Below are 26,037 nucleotides of genomic sequence, written 5' to 3' on the forward strand. Positions count from 1 at the left end.
TGTCATGTATTAATGTAATATTGGTTCTAGCACGACATTAACAGCAATGATAACACTAATAAATAATAATGCCAAAAATGACATTAAGAAAGACTCGAATCATGATTCTATTATTATTCCAATAACTCTATAGTGAGTTGGCAGCTGTTGCCATGAATTCTCAAAAAAGAAAAAAAAAACTCTATAGTGAGTTATTTTGGAAGAATATATCCTCAGAAGAATCGTCAATCGCATGGACGCTGTTTGGTAACAACAAATTAAATTTTCTTAAAATTTAATATATATATATATATATATATATATATATATATATATATTTAGCTTTGTTGGTCACTTAATTATATCGAACACCGGTTCTTGAGCGCGGATTAAGATTATCTTTTTTAACCTCATTTTGTCCAAAATGTAATCATCTATCCGGACTTTAAGGCACCTTTACTCTTTCCTTTAACTTCCTATTCTTTCACTCACAGATTAAGACAACTGAATATTGGTTCCTTAGCATTTTTTAAACTCTTAATCATTCACTCTTAATCTCTTGTTGACGAACAATCCCTGGGTTTAACTAGCTAATCGATACAGGAGTGGAGGTGGTCCAACGGGTATCACATCAAATTCAATATGATATCTGATCTAACGTGTGCACTTGATAAGTATGAATTCTAATGTTGTATGTACGAATCTTGATACAAATCAAGTTTCAACCGGATACCAGACCGAATTTGATTTGATGCCCATCGAACACGAATAAAGGCTTATTAGGCAAAGCAATGGAATAGATGAAAAGTGATGAAAAATAGAACTTGGAATAATCTTTCATTTCATACTGTTCTGATCGTGTGTTGATTGAAGGTGAAAAAGTGGAAGAGTATTGATAAATGAGTCAATTTCATTTTAAAAAAGACCAATTTCTTTATTTCACCTTTCATATGAAATAGAGAATTGCCTTGTGAAAAAAAAATGTTTGGTAAAAGTAAAAATTTGATTATAAAAGTTGAAACTCAAGAACTGGTATTTGATCTAGTGACAAACACACATAGTTTTTATGTGAGAAATCATGACAAAAATATTAAATAGTCAGATAAAAAAATTTCTTTATTTTAATAACAAAGATATTAAATAGTTGAATAATTTGACCTCCAACTTTAATAAAAAAAAATAAAAATGAAACTTAATTCCATTCATTTTTTTCCTTGTTCAGCTGGAACAGAATCAATTCCTCTATTCTTCCCTAATTAAACAGGCCTCATTTGTGATCGTTTTGAATAATGGGTGATGGAGCTTTAGTTATATCGGCCCATATCTTGCCCAATAAGATTTTGGTCCGATCGAGCCCAATAACATTTGCACCGGGTCGGATGTTAACCTTTGCGCCGGTCTCTTTCTCTCTTCTCCGTTCCTTTCTCCGCACCATGATCGGAGCTAGAACACTACCTCTAATCCGCTACGTTTCGATAAGAACCTCTCTCTCCAGCCAAACGCCTCATTCCACGTCAGCAAACTCAGCGCCAACCCTAGATGAGTTGGCGCGCCAAATCATCTCCGTCCTCTCCCACCCCTCCGACTGGCGCCCCTTCTTCGCTAGGTCTGATTTCCGCGGTAAGCTTGCCCCCTCCTTGGTCAATTGCGTTATACGAACCAGCGGCGACCTCGACCCCAGTAAACTCTTGAAGTTCTTCTACTACTCGAGTAAGAAATTTCCAAAAGATGCCCAGTTGTTGGATTCCTATTGTATCTTAGTCGTGAAGCTGTGCAATGCTTACCTACGTCATCACGCTGGCGGATTGATAGACAGATTGATCAAGACCCATCCGCTAGGATCTATTCTGAAATGCATAAAAGAATATCTCTCTGTGGAAAGTGTGAATACCAATTTGGTGGTATGTGATGAGTTAATTATAGCTTATAAGAAACAAGGTTTGATTGATGTGGTAAATGTTTTTCCTCTGATGAAAGAGCACAACTTGGCACCATCTGAGAGGTGTTGTAATGTATTGCTCAATGATCTGTTGAAGGCCAATTTGATGGATTTGTTTTGGAAAGTGCATGAATTTATGATAAATTCTCAAGTTGGATTTGATTTATACACCTATTGTTTAATTATAAAGGGGTACTTTGAAAGAGGTGAGCTAGAGTCAGCTAAACGGCTCTTTTATGAAATGGAGGCGAAAGGATTCGAACCCGGTTTGGTGATTTACAACACCATGATATTTTACTTGTGCAGATTTGGGTCTTTTGATGAGGCCCTAGAACTGAAAAATAAAATGGTGCAGAAAGGTTTTGTTTTGAATCATCTCACGTGTAGCGGGCTTATTGTTGGCATATGCAGGAAAAAGGGTGCAAAGGAGGCAAAGGGTTTGTTAGAGGAGATGCATAGGCATGGTGTTCCCCTTAAGGCCATAGTCTATAAGACCCTTATGGAAGGTTTCATGGTAGAAGGTGATATCGATGAGGTGTTTGCTTTAAAGCAAGAGATGGAGGCTAACGGAATAAACGCTGATAAGAATACATATGAGATCCTAATTCGCACGTTTTGTCATTTGGGTAATATGGAGGGTGCTCTTGCTGTTATTGATGGGATGGTTAAGGCAGGATTCACCCCCAACTCAAGGGCGTATAGTTACATTATAGAGGTGTATTCTCGGGAGCACAATAAAGAGAAAATCTTGTGGGTTCTAGATGAAATGAGGAGGCATAGCATAAAATTCAATTCCTCTACCTTCAGCTTTGCAATCAAGGGGCTATGCCTGTGTGGAGACACTGCTACAGCTGATAGGCTAATGGACGAAATGGTACAGAATGGCAAACATGCAAATATATCCCTTTGTTTGGCTCTTATTTCAGGCTATCTTAGAGAGGGGGATTTTTCAATGGCAATTGATGCCCTAAATAGAATGCATAAGAGAGGTGTTGGCCCAGATTTACGGTGTTACAATATGTTAATAGATGGTCTGTCTGAATTAGGTCAGATTGAATTGGCTACTATGTACTTCGACAAAATTCAAGAGATTGGCTTTGTCCCGAATCAGTTCTCATATGCTGCTTTAATGAAGGGATACAGCAGGTTGGGTAAAATGGAAAAGGTCGAGTTTTATTTAGAACAAATGTTAAAGAGTGGAACAAAGCCCGATCTGGTGATTTGCACGATGCTTATCTTTGGTTATCTCAAACTAAATGATATATCCAAGGCCATTTCAGTACTTTCTTCCATGGTCGAATTAGAGGTTAATCTGGATTTGAATACCTACAGTGTGTTAATTGACCAGCTATCCAAAAATGGACACATGAAATTGGCGTTTGAAATTTTTTCCAAATTAGAAAGCACCACAGGTTTATTTCCTGACGAGTACATATATAGCACTTTAATTTTGAGTCTATGCAAGGATGGGGAAATAAACAAGGCATTTGAGCTGGTAGAAGTAATGGGTACCAAAGGGGTTTCCCCAGATTTGGTCATATATAATACTTTAATTGATGGACTTTGCAGATCAGGTAATTTGCAACGTGCAATTGAAACTTTTGGTGTAATTTTGGAAAAAGGATTGGTGCCTGATTGTGTGACATACACAATTTTAATTAATGGAAATTGCAAATTTGGAAATCCTGATGAGGCTATTAGATTATATGAAGAGATGTTATCTAGAAAAATAGAACCGGATGCGAAGGTATATATCACCCTAATAGATGGTTTTGCCAGGCTGGGGATAGTAGATGAGACCGAGAAATTTTTAATCACTATGGTTAATAACAAATTTGTTCCGCCTGATAGACTCCTGGTAGATGTAATTAATGCATTTTGTAAGGTGGGAAGAACAGAACTTGTACAAAAGATTTTAGTGGGATTGAAGGAGAAATGTACTCTAAAGATTAACCAGCCGGTTTACTTGGCATTAATCGATGGACTTTGTTCAGAGGGGAAGGATGAAGAAGCTTCTAGATTGTCTAAGGAATTAGAGGAGATGGAGGGTTCAGGCCAGGGAACGAGCACTGCATAAGACCAGAAAATTGGCTCACAGGGTGGATTAATTAATGAGGCTAATACAGTCTTGGCCATGTTTTTGGGTAAAATTTTTTTATTTTATTTTTTACCTACTTTTAGGAGGCTACAAATTAGCACTTGGTGCCATAGTTTCTGCACCAACTAATGTATTGCAATTTTGGTAAAAGAGAGGGTTTGAGATGAATCTTATTTCTTTTGTTGCTTTCCAAAAGAAGGAAAATAAGCCAATCGGAATTTCCCTGGTTTGAAGATGTCATCTAAATTTCATATATTGTTTGAGCTTTCCTTGTTTGATTAATTGTACCTTACTGGTCATGGCCGCGCAGCTGTGAATACATGCAGTTTGGGGTTAAAACTCTTGATCTGTCTTAATAAGTTTGGACCTTGCATGGCAGATTGGACAGATCAAGTTAAAGATTGTACAGATCTTTGATCAAGTCTATGTTGGTAGTACATAGACTTGATCACTCTTTTTTCTCTTTATGCCAAATCTCTTGATCACGCTTTTTTTAATTTGATATTTTGGAATGCAGCAAGCAGGTGTCTTTGTTGTTTGTATGCTAAGGAACCTCATCCGAGTTACCACTTATTTTACACAAATAAGAAATAGGCTTTTGAAATTATCTAAATGATAGTTTATTTAAAATTTTCTTCCAATTACTTTGATTATTTTCCTATTTAAAAGGAGAAGTTTGAAGTTGCCTGCTTGGTAGGTAGGGGTGGCAAAAAAAGCTCATAGTTTGTAGCTCGATCGTCGCTCGTATGTGATTTGCTTGTCAACAGCTCGTTCGTTACTGAACTGAGCTGTTAACGAGGCAGCTCGCCACTAGTCCGGTTCATAATTGACGAGTTCGAATTGGGGCTTAGCTTGCTCGCCAACTCGCGATAGATACCAATTTGTGAATTTGTATAAATATGTGTGCATTTTATACGGTTTAACTCGGTCTGGTTCGGTCCAAAAAGTTTATATAATTTATTTTCTTTTTAAAATAAGATTTAGTCAAACTCTACAAGTCAGCTCATGAACTAGGTTAGTTAAGCTCATGACAATTTAAAGTTTAAATTTCAGTTCGTACCTCTAAAGTCATCTTGCTCGTGACTCAGACGAGCTAACTCGTGATGAGTTCAAGAGTCCAACTCGTTACCACCCCTAAATGATAAGTACCAAGTATAAATTTATTTCACTGTTTAATTGATGGCTCTTTTCTCGACTTTTTTTCAGGTTCGCCTTAGAATGGAAAATTTAAGCAGCTTAAATAGAGGCTAATACTCTTTTAAGGTTCATCTTTCTTTATTGCAAACAAAATCCTTATGGCCATATTTGATGATAACGCAAAAAATAGAGTATGTGCAAAATAAGAGAAGAATAAGTTAAATTATCACTTCAAAAAAAAAAAAAAAGTAACTTGCTCTACACTTCACGTATAAAGTTCACTATCATAAACAAAAATTCATTTTTCAATTTCTTTCTTCTCTAAATGAATTAATTTATCCACACTTATACTAGTGCATGGAAGTTTATGCTATTGCAAAAATACAGACATTCCTCTTTTCATACCATGTCTGAATTTTGGTCAATAATTTTCTCTTTAGAAAATTTAGGATCTATCAGTGTACAATATACCCCTGGCATCCGTACTTCTGTTTTGTTCTGGTCGGATATATGGTACCAAAATTGTCCCATGGCAACCAAATTCCCATATCTTTTTGAAATTTGCTCAACACCTGATATCACCCTACAACAAGTAATCAATTCCCAAAGAGATGCCCTTGGATTTAGGAGATCCCTTTATGACATATTATATGCAGAATGGATTGAATTGCTTGATATAATTAGTCATTTATCTTTTACGCATCTCGAGGATAAACTTAGTTGGAGATGGGATGCAAATGAAAAATTTATAGTCAAGTCCTTGTATAAATTCTTGAATTATAGAGGGGTCAAACTCAAACATACGATGCTTTGGTGGATAGTACCAATCCCTCTCAAGATTAGAGTCTTTATGTGGTTAACCCATAATAATAGAATTTTGACCACGGATAATTTGTTGAAAAAAGGTTGGCAAGGCAATACTATATGTCAATTCTGTAATCAGGCGGAATCCATTAACCATTTGTTTGTTACATGTGCATTTACTAAACAAATATGGTTTTTTCATGGGGTCATGTCAATCTGCTAGTATATTGTGGACTAAATTTTCTGATATTGTACATTTTGCTAAGCAGTTACCTAAACATCAAAGAGCTACCTTGTTGCTTGTTTGTAGTGCGGTTTGTTGGACACTTTGGAAACATCGCAACGAACTCTGCTTTGAAACAGGTAAGAAAAAATCACCACGACAACATTCTTCTAATTATCTCCCATGTGCATTATTGGACAGGTCGGGTCAAACCTCAAGTACAGGACTGTCTATCTCTCTGGTTGCCGGTGGATACGGAGGCTATTCCCATCTCTAGTTGGCATCCAGATGATCACTCCATGGAGCAGCAGACGACATCATCACCTGAGCACTATGGAACACCATCCGCTGTTGAGATTGAGCTCCCGATGGTTCTTTATGAAGAAGCTGCGCAATAGATGGCAGACTCTGGTTCTAATGGCCGATTTTGACTTAGCTAAAATTTACCCCAACCCTTTGTGGCTTGTTGTCAGGCCCTTTTTGTGGCTTAGAGTTATAGAGTTAGCTTTTATATTGCTGGTTTTATATGCAGTTTATCTTGTGAATTGCGTTTATCGCTGTTATTGGGCTCTCTTTTGTTGCGGATATTAGATAATGAACACATAATGCTGTAAATTAACTTTTTCTTGAATGAAAAGGGCTTCGGTCTCTCTTATCAAAAAAATGAATTAGTTTATATCACAACTTAAATTGCAAACAAGATGTAAAACAAAAATAAGATGAAACAAGCAACTTAATCCTCCCCAACACGGGCAGTTTATTATTACCGAGGATAACTTATTTAGCCAAACAAAGATACAAGGCAAAATGAACGATTATATTAACTACATAAAGAAATTATATATTAACTACATAAAGAAATTATTGGAACAGCTAATTGTTCACCAACTAGTACCGTCAATAACAATAGATACTCAAGCACAGATTATAAGTCGACAAACTATCCGCATTTTGGTCAACCAATACACTTTCTGAGTACCCAAGTTGCATTAAATTTAAACTCTAATGCCATTATGCTAATCTAAAATCACGTTTCAGCCATCTCCATTGAAAAAATGCCCTCCTTGAGTCAGTAATCACGACTCTTCAAATATCCACTTAAACTTCCATTCAAATTCATAATTATATTTTCTCACTGTAAAGACCCATTGTGGACAAACACTGGTGCATCAATTTCTGACTGGAAACCATTTTCAAAAAATGCTGAATGGAGGGCCTTCACACATTGTTTTGCTTCGCAATCATTGACTATCAAGGAGATGTTCACCTGCAAGTGCATAACCTGAAATTATTAGTATACAGCTAAATTTTATGTAACATCAATATATTTTTTTTGCTATCATTTTTTCATTGTTAAATGTTGCTTACTTTTGAAAAAAGAGTAATATGAATAACACCACCTTGTAAAAAATAACTCTTGCAGAATGCACACGTCATATATAAATTATAGGGCTTATGGTAAATAATGAAAAAATTTAAGGGCATCTAAGCAAAGGGATAAGTACCTTTGATGCCCCTTGCGATATCATCTGTACGTTTACTCCATTTCTTCTCAACACAGCAAATGCCTGAAAACCCAAAGTTTTAGAAGTGAGGAAGTTAAGGTGAAAAACCAAAAAAGGGACTTCAAAATTATATTATAGTGACAAGTAAAATAATTACCTTCTCAAGAATTAAAGAAGACCTCTGGACATTACCAATAAGTGAGATTATAGATCTGTGCTGAAGCAAACGAACTACTGCTATCTTCTCCAGTTCCTCCACTACATTATCTAGCTCCTGCAATTGAGAAACTCAGAATATAATTTTATGTTGAGTGAGGCTATGGTACTATGCATAGCACAGATTGGTCCGTACTATCTTTGTTTTCAAAGTCCAAACAGTCAATCTGAACCGTTCAACACGATCTCCGCATTTATATGTACGTGCAGACTAAGTTTTATGGTTTTTTAGATAGGTAGAACACTACTTTTGAATGGTCTAAAATCTTTAGATAAAGTGATTTTCTACCTATCTAAAAAATTAGTGAAAAAAATCTAAAAATTGTAAAATTTGATCTACAAGTACATATACATGCGGTGATCACGTTGAGCGGTTCAAATCGACTATTTAGACTTTAAAATGGAATATCGATCCATAGTACGGACCAATATGTGCTATGCATAGTACCATAGACTCACTATTAAACAAACTAAACTACACTCGACAGTAAAAAAATCTGACCTGTTGAATTAGTTCTCTACTCCAAAGCTTAGATGGGTCAAGTGTGAGAGAGACACTAACTTCACTTGTAGCCACACAGTCAACTGATATACCCAAGTCTTCAAATATAGAAAATACCTACTCCAGAAAAAATAAATGGAAAGAAATGAAATTAAACTAGAAAAAATATTTAGTTAGATTATTGAAGTCAATTACCAGCTTGCACGTACCTTAGCTAGGAAGCCAAATTGACCAAGCATTCTTGTGCTAACTATATCCAGCATTGTCACATTTGATTTCAAAACTATGCTTGTAAGTATGCTCTGCGAATATAGGAAATAAGGTCAACTTTGGAATAATTAATGACCATGTATAATAAAATTAGGAGAAAAATGAGACTGAAAATCAGGAATCAATTCAGAAAAGAAGAACAAAATTTGAAGGTATTATGGCACAAAAATTACAGAATTAAGAGGTATCTTGAACAAAAATATACAGCAATGCAAAAAACTTGCAAAAAACTCAAAAAAGTATAATGTACAACTGATAAGTTAGAATTACCATGCAAATTCTCAAACAAATATGAAATACTAAACAAACCCAACAATCATGAATGAATTGCTCATTGACATGTTCTTCTGAAAAACCAAACTAGCACGAGTTCTCAGCATAATGAAGGAGAGTTCAGGCTTAATTTGGGGTTTTTGATTTTAAAAAATTAGGAGAGTAGCCATGTGACAGGGTATGGATGTTTTATATTGAGTAGGACTTGTGGGGAAAGAGGATTTGACTTGTCAAATCCATTCCATTCCAGCAGGATTTCTTTTAATTCTGTTCCAACAAACAAAATGGAACCCACAAGTATTGATTCTGTTTGGGTCAAATTTTGGTCAATTCCAGCTAAAAAGCTAAAAATGGGAGGATTTCTGTCAATTCTGTCAGAGATTGGCAATTTTAATTTCCACTCCTGATTGTGTTCCATATCTATCAAAATTCTGAAGAAAAATGTGGTGGGAATCAAACTCTTGATGGTCACGTGCAAATCCAACAACCTTACCACCAAGTTTTACATGTTTTTCTTATAATATTAATATTATATTCCTACAGTAGTCTTTTTTAATATCATATACTGTAACAAATCTTAGTGTATGGAACTACTAAAATGAAATACAGAATTCTCTGAGATCCAAATGCTGTTCCAATGGGCAAGAAGGGCAAGCAGCCAGAATAAATTTCAAAATTCATAAATTTAAAAATGAATATTACACACCTTACTCAAGTCTCTTGATTTAGTGATAAGTGTACCGGGAGCTTGTGGATTGTATGAATTCTTTACTCTGACAGGTATTTCAGCTTCTCTAGCTGGTCTCATTGATTGAGGATGCAATACCTGTTAATATAAAAAACAAAAATCACTTAATATAGATAATTTCAAAAAAGAATAATCTAAAGAAAACAAGTAGAAATAAACCTGTGCACCAAAATATGCCAGCTCAGCAGCTTCATCAAAAGTCAAATAAGGCACAGGTTTGGCATTGGGGTATATAGTGGGGTCACATGTCAGTACACCATCGACATCCTTCCACACCTATAGAATGAGCAGTGGCATTATGACTAAACCCTAAAAACAAGTTCCAATTTTTTTAGCTTATGTTGAATTAAACAAACCTGGATTTCAGGAAGGCCCAAGGCTTTACCAATAGTTGTAGCTGTTAAGTCGCTGCCACCTCTACCTAAAGTAGTAATTGCGCATGATTTCCATCCCTGCCATTTTTGGCATATATAAACTATTAATTTTGTTGTTGTTTTATTTCATTGATAAGGTCTGTTGCAAAACAAGAGACCATTTTCTCGATGTTTAAATATTCATTCAGATGGGATCACTAGGCAATTATTTATTTTTACAATCTTAACAATTTAAAAAAAAATAAAGTTTAACCTTGGAATCCAATATTATAGGCATGATTTACATCATCCACATATTGTCTATATAAAATGATGAGATTTATATACTTCACCATAGATCAAGTGACTTAAAATTTCAAAAAATCCAAAAGTAAAGGTTGTTGAATCATAACATAAAAGAAACTTCCATTATATGAAATTTGATTGTTAGATATCTCTATGTCCAACAACATATCTATAAATATATTTTTCAATTTTCAATTTTATTTGAATATTTTGAAATACCATTGTCAAGTGATCCCTCATTCATATATAAATTATGTTCAGGAAGGACCTCATTAAGCCTCCTTAAGGTTAAAGGAGCCTCCTTTAACTTCCTTAGCCGCTTAATCCTGCTGAACTTGGATTAAGACAACCTCCTTTAGCTTCATTTTGCCCAGATCTTAATCCCCTGCCCCTTCTTTAAGGCACCTCCCCCATTCCTTTAGCTTCCTTTAGCTATCTTAATCCCCTACCCCTTCCTTTAGCTTACCAAACAACCCCTCCTTAGTGCGGATCAAATTTTAATCTCCCATGTGTTGCCAAACAACCCCATAATGTTTATTGAAACCTATGTTACCCAGATACGGCCCTGAGGGCTCCGTACCCGTGTCGGGTGCATATCGGATACGGATGCGTACCCGATACAGCCACGATACGTATCCGATACTCCAGCTGGCGTACTAGCTTACGTGGCGTATCCTTATTCTCTTGATACAGTCTCCGATACGGGTTGACTCGCTGGGATACGCCTCTGACACGCTTGGATACGTCTGGGATACGCTTGGTTCACGGTGCACCGCGCATGCAACTCTCACAGCCCATAGTCCACCATGCACCACGCAAAACCATTTTTTTTTTTTGTGACTGAGAAGAATCGAATCCAGGACCTATCGCCGCATATTAATAGCGCATTACCACTACACCACTTTGTGTTTGTTGTTAAATTACAGCATACACTGTATTTAATGTATACTAAGCTATAATTTTGTATTTTAATATGTAATTTATATAAACAAAATTAATAATATAATTAAAATAATAAAATATATATATATATAGAGGAGGGTTCCAATCCCTCAACTTTTTTATACCTCATCATACTTCATATTTTATATATTCATTTTCTTCATATTCAAAGTCTAAATTGTCGATCCGAACCGTTCAACATGATATCCATACTAAAATATGGTTAGGGGTGAAATTTTATAATTTTTGAAATTTTTTTACTATTTTTTAAGATGGGTAGAAAATCACTGTTTTTTGAACGGTTCAAAAACAGTGATTTTGTACCTATAGATTCGGATCGACAATTTGGACTTTAAAAACAAAAATATAAAATATGATGTATGATGAGGTATGAAAAAAATGAGGCATTGGAACCCTCCTCTCTCTCTCTCTATCTCTCTCTCTCTCTCTCTCTCTCTCTCTCTCTCTATATATATATAATAGACGTATCGTATCCTTGATTTTTGAAAATTGCCATATCGCCGTATCCGTATCGTATCCGATACAATACCCGTACCCGTATCCATGCAACATAGGTTGAAACAGTATGTACTGGTCAGTGTTGAACAGGCAATATGTTCGCTATTTGTAAAGCTTTTTTTGTGCTTTTCTTCTTGCTTTTTTTTTTAATTTTCTAATTATATATTGTCACAAAAAGCACCTGAATCACAATTGAGGATGTAGAAGTGAAGCTATGAATATGCAAAAGACAAACAACGATTATTTATTGTTGTTTATTTATATCTCTCAGTTTATTTGACAGTTTTGAGAAAGAGGTACCTTTCCAAGAAAGCCAGTGACAATAGGGATAGCATGATCTTTCACCCAGTCACTATGTAATCTCTTTGCTACAGCAGGATAAGTAGCCTCTAAAATGTCGGCATTAGTAAAGTCATCAGTAGTTATTATCCCAATTTCAAATGCATCATACTGCAACAATACATGATCACAACTATTTCAATAAAATAAAAGAAGTTGATAAAAAAAAGATACTCAATTTGAACATAAAACTTCTACATGTATTGAATTTTAAAATATATATTACTAATATAGAGCTCATGGATGTTACTTAACAATACACATATGAATAAGCATACACCTAGATGTTAAAACATGCAGGGTTACACACACACTTCAATTTTTTTCTTTCAAAGGATGAGAATATTTGCTTACCTGGCGAGCTTTTGCTCCAATTTTATTCAAATAGGCAGCAAAAATGCGGGTTGACATACATTCACCAAAAGAGACCAAAAAGTCTGTGGCTCGAGGTGTTAATTCCTTCATCATCGCAATGCCTTTTAGTAATTGTGCAAGCTCATCTAACAAGCCTTCAATTGAAGGAAAACAAATTTTTAAGTTATTAAATCCAAAAATTCCAGTAAAAAGAAAAAGAAACCAGCTAAAATGCACCACCACCAACAACAAGAACAACCAAGCCTTTATCCCCAAACAAGTTGGGGTAGGCTAGAAATGAAACCCAACTGGAGTTTAATGAAATTGTTGTTACAAAAAGAAAATGGGGCTAGCTAAAATGCACCAATAATGCAAAAAAAAAAAAACTGGTGTTTAAAGCTTTATGACATGCAACTGTTGTTACAAAATAAATTATAAATAAATGCTAGATACATGTATGCATGCCTGATAGAAAATGAAAAGCTACAGATTATACAAATGGAGAGGTGAAAGGCCTATTCCAAATTAATAAAAGAATCTTATGGTAACTAACCAGAGATTATTGCTTTATCTAGGCCTAGTTCCTCAATTGTCCTGAAAAAAGACGAAACAAAGGAAGATATTAACATTTGTCACTTGTGTACAATTGAGGAAAAAAAGTCAGTTTGATAGAAATCTAATGATAAGAAAAAAATTACCTATGATGCAAATCCCTTATAAAGCTTAATTCTTCAAGCTCATCTACGTTGGTCATGCCACAAGATACCGCCTTTTCTCCTGCCTAAGTCCATACATTAAAATTCCAAAATTGAGCCCGAGGATGCTAATATAAAGATGCATTATCAAGAATTTTCAGGAAAGCCCATTCTTTTTTATTATTTCAGTAATAATGTCTATTCTAGGAAGAATCTAATGACTGAGTCCCCAGTTCAACTAGTGCCACATGTGACCAAAGAAATCAGCCTACTCAGATTACAAAAATGATAGCTAGAAAGAACAACACTTCTAAATTCTGATATATGCAGCGGGAAAATCAATTCAAAGGAGAGTGACTTTTGGGACGGGTTAAATTTATTATTTTCCAATTTCCAAAGTGAATGCATCTCCACAATTTCTTTATAAAAATTACAAGGGTTTCAAAAATAGTTGATACCAGAAGGAGCTTGTTAGTAGTCTTCCCCATGGCCGAAAGAACAATTATGGGATTCTCCTCTGGAAACCCTAGAATCAAATCTGCCACATGTCTCATTCTCTCAGCTGACGCCAAAGAAGATCCACCGAACTTCATCACCACACTAAATTGATTAAAATTCTCATGGTTTCCATTTACTATTTTCTTGTCGTCTATTATTGCTGATGGCTCCCATCCTTTCTGACAGCACAAAGTTAGCTCTCTCCTCTTAGTTAAGTTTGATTCTCTCTCATCTCTCTTGTTGCACAGAAAGGTTAAAGTGGGGTTTAATTGGGGTTTATTAGATATTAAAAAAAGAGAATTGGGGAAGGAATTTGTTTTGGGTCTTGTACAGTGAGCATGTGCCCCAAATTGGAGAGTAGCCGCCATAGCTTCAAGCATCTGCATTACACAGTGTCAGATCAAATTGAACACATTATCAAGCAATAACTGACAAAATTATGAAAAAGTTAAAATAAATGCAACATAAAGGAGCTCTAATTTTTTTAAATTTCTAAAAGAAAAATAAAAACAACTGATTAATAAGGGTTAATTCGGTAAGCTACGTTGTGACATCTGAATTAGACAAACACAACACAATCATACAAATGCAAGCAGGAACCAAAATTACAACCTTGAGCTGTAACTGAGCTTGCTTTACTATTTTTTTTTCCCGATCCTAAACCATGAGCCAAAATCATATCTAATTATACCAGAAATTAGCTAACTCTTCATAAAAAAAGGGAGATCAAAATCTACTAAAGTTCGGAAGCTTATAAAAAAAAATCAAGTAATTTGTCTAAACAAGCTTGCATTGTTGTAAAAAGTTCGATAAAACTCAACGAGAAAAAACGCAAATAATACCAGATTGAAGCAACCAGTGCACGAGCCGACTCTGACTGAGCTACGGGCCCCGCCTAATTGCAAATCGTAAGGAGATCGGAAGAAATGGTTAAATTAATATAACATAAATTGTGTGATTCTGGCGCTTTAGGTTTGTTTCTCTCTCTCCTCTCTTTTTCTCCCGCGCGTGAGAAAGAGAGGGAAAAAGGACGCCAGAGCCAGAGAGAGAGAGAGAGAGGTAACGCGGCGGCTGTGAGCCGGGCCTCTTTGCGTTTGGTATATTATATGGTCTGGACTCGGGAAGCGACAAAATAGTTACAGAAATACATGTTATCGCCTGGCCCGCTGAGATTTCCGGATCACTCTTCATTTTCCGGAACAGGCACTAATATTTTATTTTAGAATAAATATTTCTTTTCCCCAATTTATTTCCCCCATTCATCCCCCAATCATTAATTGTATGAGAGAATTACAACTTTCAGTACAAAAAGACAAAATAAAACGTGTATTAGTCATTAATAATGTGGGGGACCGCTAATTAACTGAGGGACCACTTATATTTGAAAAACTTTACCACTGATGCGCATAAATATGTATACTTATACACGTAAGTATTAACATCTAATATAGTAAGTATTCATATGTAAGATATCAAGTGTTTCTTTAAACAATCTTTCTTATCACATACTCATTTTTTACACATTTTATGATTTTTTTTTCTTACTTCAATGTCGCCCATATTTCTGACAATTTGTGAATTTTTTTGCGAATCTAAAGTCACAGACGTTTTCTATGTAATTTTCTCTTTCAAATGAGATCTATGATGAAGTACTTTTGAGTTGTCCACCGCGCAAGTATTCATACTTGATATATTATATATTAACACCTGCGCGCATATGCATCCATATTTACACGTGACAGTTGTAAAATCTATAAAATATTAGGTGGTTACCTAAGTAGTTAGTGATCCCCCACTTAATTAGCGGTCCCCACAGGTAATGCATTACGAGGTATGAATACTTGCTCAACAAGATATGAATACTTACACGACAACGATGAATATTTGCATGATGAGGTATGAATACTTGCACGATGGACAACCCGAAAATATGTCATCATGAATCTCGTTTGAAAGAGAAAATTACGTAGAAAACGTTCATGATTTTAGATTTACAATTTTTCTCACAGATCGTCATAAATATTGATGAAATTAAACGGAGAAAAAAAAACTCAACTCTAAAAACGTGTAAAAGATGTGTGTGTGTGATGTGTCCATTTTTTTTTCGAAATACTTGGTATCTTAGATATGAATACTTGATATATTATATATTAACACTTGTGCGCATAGGTATCCATATTTGCACGCGTCAGTTATAAAATATATTAAATATTAGGTGGTCCCCAAGTAATTAATGAAGTTCAGTTAGTTAATGGTCCCCATAAGTAGTTATTGATTGGGGGATGAATGGAGGAAATTGACTGGGGGATAGTTAGTCGATTCATACAAGAGAGATTGCAATGTTGAGTTCATGAGTTGCTAACTTCAATTTTATCATGAAATTGAATTCATTGGTAATGACTAATGACTCAATAAAATTAATAGTATAATGCATTTTGTAAGTTGAATATAAATATGTATTTTATTTGATTCAATTAAAAGTTAAAACCGGTTCGAAATCTCTTGAAATATTAAATTTAGGAGGCGTCTAATTGTCCACAGCCTTTTGTCCACCATTTGTCCACAGCTTTGACTTGCGTGAATACTGTAAAATTACTTCTACATGCTGTATAATTATACAATATATCACATAAAATATATCACTTAATCACAAAACATCCAGCAACTATTTGAAGTGATCCCATGATAGTTAGAAAAAGATTGCAACTTGCACAACAGGACAAAATAAGTGTACTTTCAAACTGTACTTTCGGAAATTACAGTTATAAGAAGTTATTAGCAGTTAGAGTTAGTTATTAGCGGTTATTAGCACTGGGTTGAATCTTGTATACTGTAAAATTGAATATTGTATACTGTAAAATTGAATATTGTATACTGTAAAATTGAATATTGTATACTGTAAAATTAAATCTTGTATACAGTAAAATTTTCAATTGAATCTTGTATACTGTAAAATTGAATCTTCTACACAGTAAAATTTACAATTGAATCTTATATACTGTAAAATTGAATCAGCAGAACTGTAAAATTGAATCTTGTATACAGTAGAATTTTCAATTGAATATTGTTCAGATGAGTAAGAAGCATTTCTATCATCTTTTTCTTTCAGATTTTCACAAGATGAATATTGTAAAATTACAATATGAATACTATAAAATTACAAGATAAATACTGTAAAATTAACAAATCAATACTCCATATCGCCTTTCTATCATCTCTTTCCTTCAGATTTCCACAAGATGAATACTATAAAATGACAAGATGAATACTGTAAAATTAACGGGGCAATACTATAAAATTAACAGATCAATACTCCATATCGTCTCTCTATTATCGCTTTCTTCCAGATTTCCACAAGATGAATACTGTAAAATGACAAGATGAATACTGTAAAATTAACAAGGAAATACTGTAAAATTAACAGATTAATACTCCATATCGCCTCTCTATCATCTATTTTTTCCAAATTTCCACAAGATGAATACTGTAAAATGGCAAGATGAATACTGTAAAATTAACGGGGCAATACAGTAAAATTAACAGATCAATTAATACTTTCTCGGGGTAATAAATAGGAGATGAGCTAAGAAAAACTACCGATCAGGAGAATTGAGAAAACAACAAAACCATAATTTCCTTAATTTCATAGTTGAAGCCTCGCATCAAAATCAAACGAGGAATAAATCATTATTTACAAGAAACACCTATGGAAACCTACGATGGATCACATACATGATTCGAAAGATATATTCTCTGATCAACAAAAGTGATATTTAGATGAAGAGTCGAGAATCGAAAATTCAAAATGGAGCAGCATCGGATCCTTCCCATGATCTCAGCAGGGATTGCGGCCATCACACCAGACTTCTCCTTAAAAAGCTTGAACTTGCGGCACCGACATCTGATCTGTTTCTCTCTGTCAAATAAAAAAAGGAAGAAGAGAAAAATATTTTTTGTTTGCCGATAGAAAAAGAGCGAGTTCGTTTGAAGAAAAAAGTTCCAATCCTTTTTTGAGTAAAGAATAAGAGATCGGAGAAAAAAGTTACCGATTGAAATCGCCTTAGAAAGGAAATCGCCTCAGAATTGAAATCGCCTCAGAAAGGAAATCGCCTCAGCTTTACGGAGAAGAAATCGCCTCAGAAATTTAAGATATCGGAGAAGAAATCCTTTTTCAGATATCGATCGATTTTTAGATTCAGAAATTTTTATCTCCGTAAAGTAAAAAAGTAATATCGGAAAGAAATCGCCTCAGAAAGGAAACAAGTTGATCGGAGAAGAAATATTTTGAAAATGAGATTCACAAAAGGGAATAGAGGCACGGAAGGAAGGTTAAATAGGCGGAGTAAGTGGTTAGAAGTGGGGACCGGTGTCCGTTAAAATTAGTTAAACACGGGGTGGATAGCGCTGTGAACAAATGGTGGACAGAAGGCTGTGGACAAAAACCTTTTCTCTTAAATTTACTAGTTTGTTTACCTCTTAACTGTTATATTTTATTTTCTTTTCATTTCAGCGTTTAATTAGACCCAATTCAAATAAACTGAGTAATAAAATCATTAAACTAAATGATATATAACATTATTAAGATAAATTCTAAGAATAATAACAACGATAGTAACAATAAAGATATGATCAGTATATCATTCCTAAAAAAGATATCAGTATATCAGCCTTTTTGTAATTGTGTACTGAGGTGCAAGAAGTAGCTAGCGGTGCAAACGGATCGGATAGTGGTAAAACTATATCCGTATCTTGGTATCCGTATTTATTTTTTGGATACGGATACGGATTGGATATTTGACAAATATATAAGGAAACATATTGGATATCGAATATCCATAAATATATATATAAATATTTTCATAATATATATTAAATTATATGGAATATATTTATTATTCGAATACAAACAATTAAAATTTAAAATCATATTTGTATCCTTTTCCGCACTGATATTTAAATACCTGATATCCATATCAGATTTTCGGATACGAATCTGAATCTGAATATAATCGTATATTATCCGATCGATCCGTTTGCACCTGTAGCACGAAGTTCAATTACTTTTTTGCGAAAAATTAGAGATTGACTCTTTATCTCTGAGATGGAGAATCATGCATTGCGATTCAACTAATTTTCAAGATAAAAATAAAAACTAGACCTTTAAATTAATATTCGTAAAGGACCTCTATTATAATTTTGAACTTATAACTTCCTATACAGATAAATATTATTTAACTATAATCATTAAATCAAAGACTGATTCTTAACTTCCTATACAGATAAATATTATTTAACTATAATCATTAAATCAAAAACCGATTCTTTAAATCAAATAAATTTATTACAATAATTATTTATCAAAGCATCTGTCTCGTTCAAAAAGTTAAAATGGTGAAAATAAATTAATGTATCTGGCACTGGCTGTCAAATAATAATTACTTTCAAACAGTGCATATAATCCTGCAGATCACATGATCAACATCAACATCAAAAAAAAATAAAAAACACTGGAAATAAATTAATTTATTTAGCACTGGCTGCCAAATGATAATTAATTACTTTCAAACAGTAAGGACATCAATATCAATAATCCAGCAAAGACATCAATATCAAAAATCCTTACATCCAGCTTAATCCACTGACAGCACAAAAACAGAAACGAAACGAAGCGGATAACAAGGATAGAAATAGAAGGTGATATCATCTCTGTCCACAAAATTTTCAATTCATCTGGTTCCATAATCCATATGAACCAACAGACACATAAAAAGTGAGCAAATTATTTCAAATTTGGATTTGTTTATTTAGATTTTTTTTTTTTTTTGTTCTGATTGAGTGTTTTCATGTCCACAATAATATTGAAAGTAGTTCCTGTTCTTTTTCAAGAATAAATGAAGAAGGACAAAATTGTCCTTAAGAAAATCTAGCTTCAGTTTGCAAACAAATAAATTTTTAGTCAATAAAACCTCATAATTTAAACATTAAAAGTTCTCATTAAATCACAATAAATTTGACCATAAACACAACTTTGAAAATACAGAAATTCGCACCATTAGATTGATTCTTGGTATTTAAATTTACTACTTTTTTCTACAATTAGTAAACGATTTTGAATCCTACTATAAGCTGCATGCGACGACTCTTGTTATAAACACATCATACGTTCAGGCGACAATTTGAAATATGATAATTAAATTAGTTAAAACGAATACAAAGATACCTAGCATTGTTTGGGTGGTTCAAAATTATCTGAAAAATAGTGAACCAGTACTTATTAAAAAAAATAATAAAGAAGTTTCAAACAAAAATATAAAATTTGATCTCTAAATGCATTTTAATATGAAGAAGATGTTGAACGATTCAAAATAACTATTCAAACTTTAAAATTACAAAAATTTACTCGTAACTTAGACTGAAATTATAACATTATAATATTAAGTCAGTCTTTGATAAAAATCGAACTACCTAATTTTTATAAAATAACAAATGCTAATAATGAAAAAGACAAATTGATGCATCTTTACATTTTCAAAAGACAAATGAGAATTACATATTATCTTCAAATCCCATCGTTGGCTTGTCGCTGCATGTAAAACCTGACATGGGAAGTCCATGTCGATTTTGTAACCCTCATACTTAAAAATTGAGAAATGTTCTTTGTCCACTGATGTTTGTCCACAAATTGTCCACCACCTTATCCACTCTAACTGATTTTAACGACTTTACTTTCCTTTTATAAATCAGATCCCTCTTTCTCAATCCTCCGCCTTTCTATTTTTTTTCTCTCTTTTGAAAATCCTGGTGAGGTTCTGTCTCTCACTCTAGCAGCTTTTCTCTCTCTCTCTTGTGAAAATCTTGGCGAGGCTCTCTCTCTCTCTTCTCTTCTGCTCCGGCAGCGACGGTAGCGACGGCCGCAACGGCAGCGACGGTCGCAACAGCGGCAACGGCAGCAACGACAGCGACGGCCGCGACCTAGTGGAGAGAGACGATCTGTAATCTATCACCGTAGGACATGATCGAGCATGATTCCCTTGTGTATCTCTTTTACTTGAGTGCCAGATCCGACCCCTTGAATCTGTGACACTAGATCTGGGCAAGTGACAGATCCAACCCCCTTCTATGGAGACTCGTGCTTCCCTTGGCACAATGTCAAAGGTAAAATCAACTTGATTCAATCTTTGTTCAATAGATTCACATTGTCGTACTTTAAGTAACTGGTTTTTGTAAAAATAAATATTGAAATTTGATCTTACTTGACACTTTGACTTGTTTGAAGTTATTTTGTATGAAATAGGAACCATGTCGTCTCTTCTATATATGTTGATTTTCTTTTTCTACAATGTCGATTTACCTTCTCTGATTCATTTTTCCTTTCCGATCTCTCTTTTCGATCTCTCCTTCCCCTTTTCCAGTTTAGATTTGCGATTTTGATATTTTTAAAAATGTGAAGTACATTTTTTGTAGGATTTGTTATTAAAGTTACAGCATTGAATGATGAATTTTATAGTATTGGTGCATATTGAAAGTTTCTGGATGTTTGAAAATTTGAATGACATTTTTTATAAGATTTGTTATTTAAGTTACAGCATTGAATGATGAATTTTACATGATTGATGCAAGTGAAATGACACTTTTTCTTTATGTTTGAAAATTGTTATTAGATTATTTTACATAAGTTACAGTTTTGAATTAGGAATTTTACTGGATTTACCTTCTCTGATTCATTTTTCCTTTGCAATGTCGATTTTAATTGAGATTACTGACTCGATCTCATTTTTTATACATGATCGCAATGGAACCTTCAATCGTGGAGCGCGATCGAATAGAAGTTGTTTTTGTTGAAGAGCACGGCAAAATTCAAATCTAGTAAGTTTTCTATTGAATTTGTTGTTTTCGTTGTATGCAGTAACAGATCTAGCATTTCAAATGAAATCTGGATGAAAGAGATGATAGAGAGGCGATATGGAGTATTGATCTATTAATTTTACTATATTGCCCCGTTAATTTTACAGTATTCATCTTGTCATTTTACAGTATTCATCTTGTGAAAATTTGGAGGAAATAGATGATAGAGAGACGATATGGAGTATTAATCTGTTAATTTTACAGTATTACCTTGTTAATTTTACAGTATTCATCTTGTCATTTTACAGCATTCATCTTGTGAAAATCTGAAAGAAAGAGATGGTTTGTTAATTTGACAGTATTTATCTTGTAATTTTACAGTATTCATCTTGTAATTTTACATTATTCATCTTGTGAAAATCTGCAGGAAAGAGAAGATAGAGACGCTTTTTACTCATCCGAATAATGAACACAAGAGGTTTCTAATGTAAAAGTTATTTGTTCATAGTTTTTTTGTTGCTATTATGCTATTCTGTAAAAAAAATTTGTTGCTGTGGATTATTGTAAGTGTTACATGATTTTTTTTGTTATTTTGCAGTTTTTTTTACTGTCATTTTCATGGGATAGATATATATATGAAAGTTCATATGTATTTGTGCAGTATTAAGTTACTTAATTTACAATATTAAACTACTTAGTATATAGTATTGACTTTCTGATATGAGTTGTTTATGTATTCAGCAAGTAAAAGGAAGTTGGTCCTTGAAGATAGTGCAATTACAAAAGAAGGCAGAATAAGAGAGAAGCGATCAAAGAAAGATAATGATGCATTGCATCCTTCTTTTAGCCTTGGGATCGGACTTACACAGGATGAGGATGAGGAAGAGGAAGAGGAGCAAGAGCAGCAAATTATTGTAAGTCAAGAGCAGAATGAGAAAGATGACGAGGCTGCTGGAAACATTCAGGTAGAAGAGGAGGCAGATGGAAATAACGAGGCTGCTGGTGAAGATGGGGCTTATATGGAATTTCATTGGCATACGATCAGTTGGCTCAAGACTTTTCTTGCATGGAGAACTTGTGAGTGTTTTTTATTTTATTATACTTTCTTCTTCTTAAATTTTACAGTATTGCTGTACTAGTTTTCCTTTATTTGTGGGAATTAACTGCAGTTTTAATAATTGAACTTTTTACAGTATTGCTGATATTAATTTATCTTTCAGCCAAACCTGACTGGGTAGATGTTTGTGTGGATTCTAAGGAGTGCCCAAAACAGGGAGAAAATTCAAAGGATTGTGTTATCTTCGTGTTGCGTTTTGTGTACAACATTATCAGAAACAGTCATATGATTTTTACCCAGGTAAATAACTTGTAATATTATTTTCTAATTCTTATTTGATGACAAATGCAATTTCTTTTTGTTTAATTGTTTATTTTATTTTATTGTTATGCAGGATGATATATCAAAAGAGCGTGAGGTTCTTGTGATGAGGCTTCTTACTCATCCCAACAATGCACATCGAAAGTTTTTAGTCTGAATGTTGAATGATATAGTTTTGTATTTTTGTGGTGAATATTGGGATTGGGGTTTGTATTGGATGATTTTGAGGTGGATATTATTGTTTGTTTCGAACAGTTCTCGTGTGTGGTGATTGTTGAACAGATGATGAATGGATGTATAATTTTAGACGTTTTACAACATACGTGGTATTATCTTATAGCTTAGAAGTAGAAAGTTTACAGTATTTAGGATTCTTTTGCAGGTTGTTGTTTAAGCTGAATTGTTGCAGTATTTTGTTTACATTTTATTTTATCATTTTTGCGATATACAAGATTTAATTGAAAATTCTACTTTATACAATATGCAATTTTACAGTTGTACTAATTAAATTTTACAGTATACAAGATTCAATGATAAATTTTACTGGTTAGATTCAATTTTACAGTATACAAGATATAATTGAATATTTTACTGTATAGAAGATTCAATTTTGCAGTATACAAGTTTCAAATGAAAATTTTACTGTGTACAAAATTCAATTTTACAGTATACAAGATTCAATTTTGCAGTATACAAGGTTCAATTTTACAGTATACAAGATACAATTTTACAGTATACAAATTTCAATTTTACAGTATGCAAGATTCAACCCAGTGCGTTAACTGATAATAACCGCTAATAACTAACTCTAACTGCCAATAACTTCCTATAACTGTAATTTTCGAAAGTACAATTTGAAAGTACATTTATTTTGTCCTTTTGTGCAAGTTGCAATCTTTTTCTAACTATCATGGGACCACTTCAAATAGTTGCTGAATTTTTTGTTATTAAGTGATATATTTTATGTGATATATTGTATAATTATACAACATATATAAGTAATTTTACAGTATTCGCGTAAGTCAAAGTTGTGGACAAATGGTGGACAAAAGGCTGTGGACAATTAGACGCTTCCTAAAAATTTACGATTTCTCAACCGTATGTCATTTTAACTTCTGAAAAGTGAAAAGTACATATATAATTAAACACAGACCAGAAGTAAAATATTTGTAGAGATGGATGGTGGTGGCAATTAATTTTTTCCAGGAGCACACATATGGTGAATTCTGTTGGCCCCTCATTTTAGGGGTCTCATGTGATCATTCGTTTGTAGATCATTATGCGGTTATAGGTAGCGGAAACTTTCTAAGGTCGAAGAAAAATTTCATTTGTGATTATGTCATTGAATTTTAAATAAAAGTGTAAAACTTTTTTTCTGAATTTTATTAAATTTGATAAAACATTAATAACTAAATAATAATCAAGCTCATGTATGACAATACTGCACAAGATTATCCTGAATTAGGAAATATAAAAATTGACGCAATTACCCTTTCTTCGCTGGAAAAAAAAAATGAAATAAAGTTGTGCGAAAATGGGTCACATATACGGTGACAATTCTCATGTGCATAGATAGTTCGGAGGAGATTTCAAATTGCTAGCAAACTTGTGGGTCAAGTTTTCCGTCGTTTGGTCAAAACATAGTTCCATCTGGCCTTTTAAGATTGTTTTCAATTTTGGTGGCAGACAGAGTGTACCGGGAAGTCAAGATGTGCATGTGGCTAAGATACTGGGCGGTCCAAGGCATAATAGTTGTTATTTTTATTCAAATCTGTAGTACTTCGTAATAACTGTTGTATTTATACTGATAGCCACTATCAGATTTTTTTTTTTAAAAAAAAAAAAAATATGTTTTCAATTTTATTTGGTGGTTCCCCACGATAATACGCTGCATGATATTTACTATTTATAACAAATTGGGCCCCGCATCAGCAAATTGATGATCGGAATCGTTTTTGTTAAGAATAATTATAGTATATTCACAGGGCGGACGCAAGATTTTTGCCAAGGAGAGATAGGAGTCGGATTCAAATATCTTATCGGATTCAAACTCATTAGCTATCGGATCGATTCAATGCATTAAAAATCTAATTTTTTAAAATTCACAAAAATAAGATTTGAATTTATTGAAATAAATCCATAATAATGTTCTACGCGTTAAACTGAGAATTTCGATATGAAGAACGCGAAAAACCTTAAAACGGTTGATTTTATATGGATTTTACAATAATTAACGCACATGTACATTTGGGTGCAATTTGGGTGTGTTAGATGGCAATCCGACCAGTGAGGCCCACTATCATAGAGCCATCATTTAAATTAATTTGAACTCCTCATTTAATGTGACCCCTTCATTTTGGATACACCCATACCACATAAACCAAAACATGAAAAACATAAAAAAGTCATGAGCTCACCATAAATCAAGCCTATCCAAAAATTAAAATATAACAAAAAACATTCTATTGGGTCAATGACATGTGAGACCCTTTTGTAAGATTCTTTCTCCTCCACTGTTATCTGAAATTGGCCTAAAGAAAATGATTTTTAGAACTACAAAATTCAAGAGAAAGAGTGGCTTAGTCTCACGAAGAAATCAAGAGAAAGAACTTGACCCCTTTTTCTCCAGAGAGTAATTTTCAGGGGGGGGGGGTGCAAAACCAAAATCAACATATTTTTTCCACTACTTTCGAAAATCCAGGGGGAGCAGCTGGCCCCCCTAAACTACACTGGGTCCGCCCCTGTATATTCATACCTGAACTCATTTTCTTCTTATATCTTCGCACATACAGGTGAAGAAGGTTGTATTATGATCCCTACTAATTATATGGTCCCATTTTCAATCCCCACACTCGTTCCGTCTCAACCTTCATAGATATAAATTCTTGGAAGATAAAAAATTAATACTTGCAAACTAAGATATTAATGCTTGCATGCGTAACTTGATATTTTTGAAAAGTCCCTTAATGGCCTCTACATCAACTTTCCTCTAATGAAGTAGTGGGGACCTTGCATCCCCGCATCAACTTTCCCCAATCGTCCATGCGTTAATTTTTCTCTAACAAAAATAGTTGACCACATAGGTATAAATACTTGTAATACTTGATATTAATA

At 33.8% G+C, this 26,037-nt stretch overlaps 2 protein-coding genes across 2 annotated transcripts; one reads left to right on the forward strand and one right to left on the reverse strand.

Annotated features, from left to right (window-relative positions):
- Nucleotides 1–1,380: 1,380 nt before the first annotated feature.
- Nucleotides 1,381–6,506, forward strand: LOC144564322 (uncharacterized). The gene is made up of 3 exons (XM_078313923.1): nt 1,381–4,062; nt 5,223–5,279; nt 6,382–6,506. Exon 1 carries the CDS (start codon nt 1,413–1,415, stop codon nt 3,993–3,995), a length of 2,583 nt encoding a protein of 860 aa, XP_078170049.1. The 5' UTR covers nt 1,381–1,412; the 3' UTR covers nt 3,996–4,062; nt 5,223–5,279; nt 6,382–6,506.
- Nucleotides 6,507–7,092: 586 nt separating this feature from the next.
- Nucleotides 7,093–14,796, reverse strand: LOC144564323 (aspartokinase 2, chloroplastic-like). Its single transcript, XM_078313924.1, has 14 exons — nt 14,543–14,796; nt 13,661–14,080; nt 13,206–13,288; nt 13,061–13,101; nt 12,508–12,662; nt 12,115–12,264; nt 10,051–10,146; nt 9,854–9,970; nt 9,653–9,772; nt 8,613–8,705; nt 8,404–8,520; nt 7,843–7,959; nt 7,686–7,748; nt 7,093–7,447 (listed from the first exon to the last, which is right to left on the reverse strand). Exons 2-14 carry the CDS (start codon nt 14,078–14,080, stop codon nt 7,313–7,315), a joined length of 1,707 nt encoding a protein of 568 aa, XP_078170050.1. The 5' UTR covers nt 14,543–14,796; the 3' UTR covers nt 7,093–7,312.
- Between the last annotated feature and the right edge of the window lie 11,241 nt (nt 14,797–26,037).

This window comes from Carex rostrata, chromosome 13 (genome assembly GCF_964058835.1).
Source record: "Carex rostrata chromosome 13, lpCarRost1.2, whole genome shotgun sequence".
Taxonomy (NCBI): Eukaryota; Viridiplantae; Streptophyta; class Magnoliopsida; order Poales; family Cyperaceae; genus Carex; species Carex rostrata.

Coding starts and splice junctions, on each gene's coding strand:
- LOC144564322 (XM_078313923.1), top strand. CDS start 1,413: ATGATCGGAGCTAGAACACTACCTCTAATCCGCTACGTTTCGATAAGA.
- LOC144564323 (XM_078313924.1), bottom strand. CDS start 14,080: ATGCTTGAAGCTATGGCGGCTACTCTCCAATTTGGGGCACATGCTCAC. Junction 8,521..8,612: donor AATTTGGCTTCCTAGCTAAG/GTACGTGCAAGC, acceptor TTTCTGGAGTAG/GTATTTTCTATATTTGAAGA. Junction 7,749..7,842: donor CTTCTTTAATTCTTGAGAAG/GTAATTATTTTA, acceptor TTGGGTTTTCAG/GCATTTGCTGTGTTGAGAAG.